This window comes from Meriones unguiculatus, chromosome 3 (genome assembly GCF_030254825.1).
Source record: "Meriones unguiculatus strain TT.TT164.6M chromosome 3, Bangor_MerUng_6.1, whole genome shotgun sequence".
NCBI classification, from domain to species: domain Eukaryota; kingdom Metazoa; phylum Chordata; class Mammalia; order Rodentia; family Muridae; genus Meriones; species Meriones unguiculatus.
In genome coordinates, this window is record NC_083351.1 from 56,317,934 (window position 1) to 56,327,263 (window position 9,330).

Sequence of the window (9,330 nt, forward strand, 5' to 3'; positions counted from 1 at the left end):
GTCCTCTTGGGCCCTGACAGTATTGTTTGACTGCTTAGCTACTTCCATATTGCAGTCTCAGCTTGAAAGCTTCCTCTGCATGTGTGACTGTGAGCAAACCCTGCTCTCATCATAGACCCTCATCTGTAACAGGACACTTTATTTCAGACTAACTGGGCAGCCTCACACTGTCTTTCAGGCGGTTAGGGGAGGGCAGAGCATGTCTGTTCTAGAGCATACGTGAGGGTGAGAGCTGGCTTTGTGCTGTGCTTGCCGGTCTGGGTAAGCATTTCTAGGGATGAGGGATGTATAAGGGAAGAGGTACTGTGGAATGTGGGTGTGACAGTGTTTGGTGATACAACATTCCCTTCTCAGCCCTGTACTTTCTATCATCTTCTTGGAGTGACATGAGGGCTTCTTGGGAACGTAGGAAACTGAGCATTGTCAGAGGCAGGTGTATGACTGCATTGATAGGTTGTGTTGGGGTTCTCTGGTGGGATCACCTACACAGCTGCCCCTTCCCGTGTGTCTTTTTGTCCTCTCAGTGACATGTCATTGTTAATACAGCTAACAGATGCAGGCAGTCGTGAGTTCATGAGAAGTCACTGTGCTGGGTGACCGAGCAGCCCCTGGGGTCAGGGTCATTTTAGGAGCTGTCTGTACTGGGAGGTATTTAGCAGAAGTGTGAACAGCACCGATTTGGATTTTCTTGGGCAGGTGGGGAGCTGGCGGGGCCTCTGGTGTAGGGCCAGCCTCACAGTTCTGCCTCAGCTTTGTTGTGTCCTTGATTAGTCCTCTCAAAGTTTTCTCTCCAAAAAGGACTGACTCGGTGGAGCCCTTCATGTTTGTGCAGCGCCCTGACGTGTGCTCCTAAGTACCCTCTAGTGTGTCAAAAACAAACAGAACAAACAGGCTCCGAGAGGTCCTCCCAGAGTCTTTTGGCTGTTATCACCCATCCCTGTAAATCCCACTACTTGGGAGGAGGAGGATAATTGAAAATTCAAGGCTATTCTGGGTTACAAAGCAAGAATATGTTCCAGAAAACCAGAAACAAAACCGAAGCTCCAGCCTGGTTACCTGGAAGGGCTTAACAACTCCATCATAGCTTTTTGGAGCCAATTATCCTTTCATAGAGTCCATGCCCTTCTTTCTGAGTAACAAATTCAATGTCAGAGAACATCCTCTAGTGACTTGATTCCCAGGGAGATCCCACAGAGAACCAGGACTGCCTTCAAATGTTACTACACTCGTTTTTGAGACAGTCTGTGTAGCTCTGGCTGACCTAGAACCCACTGAGATTGCCTGTTTCTACCTGCCAAGTGCTGGGCTTAAGGGGTGCCACCATAGCTGGCCTGGCCACACATTCGCTTTCTCTGATAGTAAGAAGGTAATGAAATGTCAATTGGGAACCACATAGGGCTGGCTGCAACGTTCTTTCCCTTATAACACGAGGGCTCACTGCATAGCTCAGGCTGGCCCTTCTAACCTCCCAAATGATAAGATTACAAATATGCATCAACATGTCTGGCTTCCAAGAACTTGTTTTTGACAGTGACCATGACCACAATGCATATCTTCTACAGAAATGCCAGATAATGCCACAGTTCTCCTGGGGACTTGCTGTAAACTCCATGTTATTCCTATGCTGTGCCACTTGGTAAGGAACCTTTGGATGGGATGGTGGGGTGGAAAGGGATGAGGATGATGAGGGATAGGTGCTATCAAGCTAGTAAAACACTTTAGTTTCTTAGCTCAAGATAGTATAAGCAGGTGTCACCATTAATACATGGGTAAAGCTTGGTCTGCAGCCTCCAAATCATGTACTTTTCCTAGTTTGGAGACTTCTGGCCATAGCTCAGTACTGCCAGGCCCAACAACCTGTTTTTTTATTGGTCACTGCGGTCATGTGAAATGATTTGAAGCTGCTTTTGTGTGTGTGCGTCATATTTGCCAGGAAGAACTCAGGGCTGCTGTCTGAAGTAGCCAGCTTCTTCCATCAGTAGCTTGGTGCTCTCTGGAAATGTCACGCTAAGAGCAAGTGATTAGTAATGTGTTTAGCGTTTAGCCTCAGAGCGGAGCTAAGTCCTCAAGTTACAGAGAGGGCAGTTAGCAGAGGAACCAGCAACAGCTGCCCTAGATTGCCCAGAGGCAACTTTTCTCACACAGGCCCGTTGGGGAAGGCATCCCTGGGTCACTTATTTTAAGGTCTGGTGTAGGGCCAGGGCTCAGTGCTAAGCTAAGCTGGCAATGCACAGATTGCCTACATAGGCCTTACCTGTGTTCTCTATGTCCTCTGGGAATTGCAAACCATATGGGTTGTCTTGAATGTTGTTCTGTGTGGAGGAGGTATTAGAAGCCAAGACCACTAGGTATCAATCACAGAGTTGACCAGATGCTATCAGAACTGACCACAGATGCCCCACCCCAGGGCATAGTCAACTACTTGGAAGCATGCCAGCATATCTCAGACCAGCTGAGGGTGATGGCTGCTAGTGTAGTTTGATTATAGAAATGATGCAGTTGTCCTAATTGTATGTGATGAGCAAAACAGCTCCATTCCCTCTTGCAGCAGTTGAGTGCTCAGCACTTCCAGTCTGTTTCTTGAGTATTTAGGGACTAATTAGAGCCATTCAGGAAGTACACAAAGAAGGAAGTTGTGCTAAGGGAGCCAGGCTGTAATTAACTCATACTACAGCCAACTCTGGTTCTGACCTTGGCTGCTGTTCTATGACCAGCCAGGAACCAGCCTTGGAGTTCCTGCCTCTTCATCTGGTTGCCTCCAGATGAACTTGCTTGCCTTTGGATGCTGCTCAACAAAGACAAGGCATGTTTCTTTACAAGAAGATCTTTCTAGGTGCCTTTTAGGTGATGGTGGTAATGTCTATTGACTTCCTGCTGTTATCTTTAAAAGAGCCAGGCTCTTACAATAGTGGAGGATTATGTACTTAAGAGTGACTGACTTCAAAGAGGACACCCACTCTACCTGCTCTCCTTTTCCAAAGCCCAGGTACCTCTGAAGAGTCATGCTGATGGGTTTTGGGCAGGGTCAGATATGCTGACCATTCACTGTGAACTGGTAAGATGGTACATTTGAAAAAAAAAAAAGGTACATTTGAATCAGTAAAGGAATCAAGAAAATATTCCAAGTCAGCAGTTCTTGGAGTAGGAAACACAATTAATGAAATGATAGTATCTACATGAGTTCCTTGAAATATCCAAGAAATTCTAATATTGCTGTTTATACTAATAAACAAAACCACCAGAAGATCACCAAATGGTAGTGGTATGTGTGCCAGCCATAGAGCAAAGGAAAAACTGTATTTTGCAAAACTCTGGAAGTCAACAAAAGGTGACCAGAACTCTACACAGTGAGGAAAGTACCTGTTGTATGCACCCTGCCCTTCAGTAAACTTGCCTAGGGCAGAAGGGAAAATGGCAGCAAAACTCATCGTCCTGTAAGACTGTAATTCTAGCTGTAGAAGCCGGAGCACTTACAGCTTCATGTCCGCTCTGAAGAATGGGCTCATAGCAACTGCGCTCTACAGGTGGTCACCTGAGTGGGGCCTCCCATAATCAGCAGGGCTCCTATCTTGTCAGAAGGCTTGGGCCCTGTGCCCACACTGGGGGGAACGCAGTGCCGTTGAATCCTGCCCCTTCAGGCTCAGAAGTCCCACAGCCATATGCACGGTGGCAGGGCCTTCCTTACCTTACAAGCCAGAGGCTGTGGGCTGTACTGCACTCCAGAGCCCCAGCCTCACATGCACCTGTCTACCGGGAGTGGCCAAGCTATCAGTCAGGCCTTGTAACTCCAGGAATCCAGCAAGTAGGACTCCAACTGCTAGGTGGCAGCCGCACCCACCCACAGTAGCAACGAGGGACTTTTTCCCGACTACAGTTTTGGAACTCCAGCTGCTGATGCAAAAAGCCTGAGTGCCGCTGAGCATCCCAGCCTGTACTGGAATCACGTCTATAAGCTCCAGCTTCACGGCAAACACTGCCAGAAGTCTTGGCCTTTCCATCGCGTACTCTTTCCGTGACCTAGGCACATTCCCACCCCGGCTTTGTAGCCCAGACACCAGAGGACAAGCCTCCACACTGCTCACGTTAGCTCAGCGGCACATAGGGGTTCTCCCTGTGCCCCGCACCACCAGGCATGGAGACCAGAATTATTGGGGTAACCCAAGGAACTTGTCTCCCGCAGTCCACAGACTTTGGGTTAGGGCTGTTGGCACTGGGTAAAACTTGTGTTTATCTCTTGGGTCCTGGAGTAGGTACTCTCTGGACCCCACACCTCCATAGAAGTGGCTATCCAGTGCTACACAGCCCCAGCAAGTCTAATCATTCCCGTGGGACTAGGGAAGGGCTCTTTTATGTTTCAATACCTTAAACTCCATGGTTACTCCTGGTATTCATCTGGCAAGACCTGGGAAATGCAGCTGGTTCCATCCCGTGGCTCTAGAGTTGTGCGTATTGTTGCGTATAGATCCAAGCCAGCTCCTACCACTCTTGGTGTGATCTGTGTTTACATGGATGGACCTGGGGATAGCTTTTTCTGCATCTCATACTGAGTCCATAGCAGCTGAATATACTCTCTGAAGCCTGTTCTCACTACAAAGCCCTACATCTACCTCAAGGATTACTGATGTAGCTAGAGCCACTGATAGGAACTAAATAAGGTATCACAGAGCACTACACCTTTGAGCTCACGTGTAGCTAAAGCCCATGCATCTATCCAACTGACATTTAAACAAGCAAGTCCTACAGGAAATGCCTCAAAATATTGGATGTTCCACAGATGTACAGGATACACAGAACAAGCCAGCTCCAAGGAGAATGGCTGTTCTATACAAATAATCTCCAAGAAGGAAGTCTGAAGAAAGTTCACAATAATGATCCCAATCAAACATAATGAGATCTAAGAGAATATAAACAAAATAATATTAAGAAGCAAAGAAAAGCAATCAGGATACAAATGAAAATTTCAGAGTTAGAAATCTTAATTTTTAAAAATAACAAAAACTTAAATTCTAGAGCTAAAATTTCCAGGAAATAACACACACAAAGCCCCACAAGGAGCTAAAAGCATCACAAGGAGATGTGGCAGAAGTTAAGGATGATGCTTCCAATTAACTGCAGTAAGACAAGGGAGCTGGTGTGGGTGATGGGGAAAAGCTACAAGACATCCGGGATAGAAATATTTGCACTGTGGGAATTCTAGATGCAGAAGGGGGAGGGGCATTTAAAATCTCGTTTCATGAGATGATAGCTGAAAACTACTCATATCTTCGAAGATATGGACATCTATACCAAGAAACTGAATAGTATGCCCTCACCAAGACATATCATAGTCAACACATAAAAATTACAAGACGAAGAATCAAAGAGGGGCTGAAGAGATGGCTCAGGGGTTAAGAGCACTGACTGTTCTTCCAAAGGCTCTGACTTCAATTCCCAGCAACCACATGGTGGCTCATAACCATCTATAATGAGATATGATGCCTTCTTCTGGCATGCAGGCAGAATACTATATAAATAATAAATCTTAAAAAGAATCAGAGAAGTAAAAGCAAAACAAATCACACAGGAGTCCCATGGACATAAGGAGGCAGCAGCATGTACAGTGTAAATACAGAAAGAAGTGACTGTCACCGGGAACCCTTAGCCTTTACAAGTGAAAAGGACGATGATGGTCTCACACCAGCAGAATCCAAGGGAATTCATGACCACTGGACCACTCCCATAAGAAATGCTAATGAGAGTGGACACCACACTAGAAAGATCAGCTGCCAATATCAAAGTATGTGAATATAAAAATCCGACAGCAAAACAGATACACAGAAAGAAGAAATAACACTAAAACCTCAGCATGACAGGGGATTACCAAATCATAAAAATAAGTGATGGGTGAACAAAAATCATACAAAATAAGAAAAATACAACATAATGACCTGGAATGTAAATGAATTTTATTCTCTAACCAATCAACAGATCAGCTGAATGGATTAAAAAAAAAAGTAGAAACAAGGAAAAACCAGTAAGAAAGAGATGGCCTGGTGGTTAATGCTTATAACCCTAGAAAGTGGGAAGTGGAAGCATCTTCAGTTCTGTAGAAAGCTTAAGGGAAGTCTGGGCTGCATGAGACCCTGACCCAAAACACAACCAGTCAACTTACCACTACACTCCCAGACACAGAAATCCATTTACTGATGTATGTGTATTCAATGTGAAAAGCTGGAAACAAAAACATCCAAATGGAAACCAGAAGCAAACAGGAGTTATACTCATTGGGAAAAGTGGACTTTACATTAAAAAAACTATAGCGAGAATGCAACCATTATATATTCATAAATACATCAGTTCAGCAACCAGATGCAGAAGTACAAATATAGATCCAACATTCCCATAGCCAATACGACTGTAGACATGACAGCAGAGAGGTACATACAGTTACAGTCTGCGACTTCCCTTCTTTTTCCACTATGAGCAGCAACATTTAGACAAAAACAAAACAAACAAAAAAAAAAACAACACCGGAATCTGAACACTTGCATATATCAGTTACAAGGCAGCTTAACCAGCAGCAACAGAAAACTCAATCAAACATGTACCACTTGAGACTAGAGCATGGTAGGCCACAAATAAGTTTCAGTGTTTTTTTAATTATTATTTTTTTTTATAATTTGAAGAGTGTAAGAGTTGATTTATTGTAAAAAGAAATCAAGAATAAGCAGCTCTCCACATTCTAACCACTCTGGCCAAGACACAGTACACGCCGTTACATCAAGAATAAGAAAGGGCATAAGACAGATTACACAGAGGCTGTGAATCAATCTAGCGAAAGGGTGCTTAGGTTTCTTGCAGTGGGGAGAGGACTTGAAGCCAAGGCACTGTTGGTCGTTTAGGTATAACGATTTTGAGGGACAAATAAGACAAATAATATTTTGTGGGTGAACTTTTAGGAACAGTTGTCTTGCAGAGGAGTTTGTGTAAGTTTTTCTATCAAGGCCCCAGACTTTCTTCAGAACCTACTCTCCCTGTCCTGCCCGGCTCTAAGCTCGTCTGCTGATATATAGATGCACTCTTCTACCCTGTGGCACAGGGGTGGTGCATGCTGTGCTCCTCTTCAGTAGCCTTGCGAGTCTGCACGTGAACCACACGCTGCATCTTCCATCTGCTCAGTTTAGAATTCCAACAGACTCTCATTGTCCTAAGGTCTGCATCAGTGCTCCCCAGGCATAATTCAAGGGTGAACCCTCTAGTTTTTTTTGTAATGAGTGGATTTTCTACATGTTGCATGCCTGCTTCTCTCAGTGGTAAGATCCTTTGGATCAGGAGCCATCATGTGGGACCCAAATCTGGTGCTCTTCAAGATCAAAGTGTGATTAACTGCTGAGCCATCTTTCCAACCCCATGGGCTAATTTCTGTATAAAGGCCTTAAAGTCAATGACTACAAATGAATTGTTATATACAGTTCACTGACCACTGAGTAATTTTGAGCACTGAAGTACTGAATAAAACTTCTGTACTTTCACTTTTGCACTACACTAAATCAAAGGGCCCAAATATGAACAACTAACTGAAAAAAGCTGTTGCCACTATAATTCAAAGCTATTACTTTATTGCTTCTATTGAAGAGTTAATTCGTGCTTATTTTATTTCTTGAAAAAGTAATCTTTGGAAACCATTATTACTCTGGAATACACACACTCTAGTAATCTCTCTTGTTAAAAAAAAAAAGGCACAATCATGTTCATCTTTACTTCTTTGGTAAATCCAACTATCCACAAAAACATTCTTACCTGGTCACTTTACCAGTTAACCCATGACCTCACAGTATTTCTGCACACTACACCAAAGTCCTTTTTTAGCAAAGGAAGCATGAATATTATGTATCTTTGTAGATCATAAGAGAGAAAAGCTTTAAAAAAAAACTAAGAAATTACAAAAATCCATTTTCCTAGTGACTAAGAGGTAACTGGAGCAATCCTAGACACAGGAAAGGGCACAACAAAGCCCACAACACAGCAAACAGCACAGAAAGTTTACAACAATAAACCCCCACACACACCAGACAGAAGAACCAGAGACAACTGACTGTGGTAACTCAAGGCCGTAGAAAAAGGATCACAGCAGAAAACCAAAACTAATATATAGGTGGCACATGCCTTTAATACCAACACTTGCGGGGCAGAGGCATTCTAAGTTCCAGGGTAGTCAGGGACACATAGCGAGAGACCCCTTCTCAAGAGGGGGGAAAAATTTCTCACAAAAGATCAATTAGTGTTTTGAAAGGAGGGAAAAAAAATGTCAAAACAAATTGGCCTCAGGGAGGGCTGTGTGTGTGTGGGGGGGCGGTTGGAGTGGTGGTGATAGTTAGGTAAAGACTTAAAACCAGAAATGAAAGAAGACATTACCAACACCACAGAAACAAGAATGACTGCAACAAGTACAACAACAAAGAAGTTGAACTCAGCTAACTGAATCAAGAGGAATATAAAATCAGAATAGGCCAATAATGTTACAGGAACAATAGAATTTCCTATCTAGTCTAGGACTTGGTGGCTTTCCTACGGAAACAGTGAATCAAGAGCTAATTCCAATGCTACTTCCATTATTACACAGACGTTTAAATAAAGAACCCCACCAAATGCAGCATCTGGATACCCAGAGACAACAAAAGAAAACTACAGACCCACATATGAAAATTCAATGAAATAGAACCAGTTGAACTCAATAACATCTCAATATACAGCACATCATGAGAAAGTGTTTCCAAATAATCCTCTGAAAAGGGATTCATCTGGAAAATACTAGAAATTCCAAAGACCATACACCATTAAAAACAAAAACACCAGTCCAACTAAAAAGTGAGCTAAACACTTAAATGGATATTTCTCAAGACATAGAAGAACGACAAGCAAATACATGAAAAAAAATGCTCTCTCTCTGATCAGCATGGAAATACAACTCAAGATTGCAGATAAGTAGCATGTCACCCTCATTGGAATGACTATACTGAGATAGAAGAAATGCTAGGGAGGATATGGAAGAAGGAAAACTCCTACACACTATTAGTGCGGATATAATTAGTACAGACATTATAGCAAACAATGGAGGGTCCTCTGGGAACTAAGAATTGGTGAAACTGCTGAAAGCTAGCAGGTCCATCTGAAGGAGATGAAATCACTGAACAAAAATAGATGTGCACTCCGTGTTTGTTGAGCCTTGTCACACAGCTAAAATGTGAAAATTACCCAGATGCTCCTTAGTGGATGAGGGTCAAAGAACATGCAAATATACGCATAGTGGAATATTAGTCACTTGGAGGAAAGGAAGCCCTGTTATTTATT

At 43.4% G+C, this 9,330-nt stretch overlaps 1 protein-coding gene across 4 annotated transcripts in view; it reads left to right on the forward strand.

Annotated features, from left to right (window-relative positions):
* Positions 1 to 9,330, forward strand: part of Gsdme (gasdermin E) — a 56,853-nt gene that overhangs the window by 41,832 nt on the left and 5,691 nt on the right. For 3 of the 4 annotated variants that reach the window (XM_021631079.2, XM_060380024.1, XM_060380022.1), the window contains exon 9: positions 1,563 to 1,636. The exons of the other annotated variant lie outside the window; for it this stretch is intronic. In XM_021631079.2, coding sequence (XP_021486754.1) covers positions 1,563 to 1,636 — 74 coding nt within the window. The remainder of the gene's footprint in view (positions 1 to 1,562; positions 1,637 to 9,330) is intronic. 4 annotated transcript variants of the gene reach the window in all.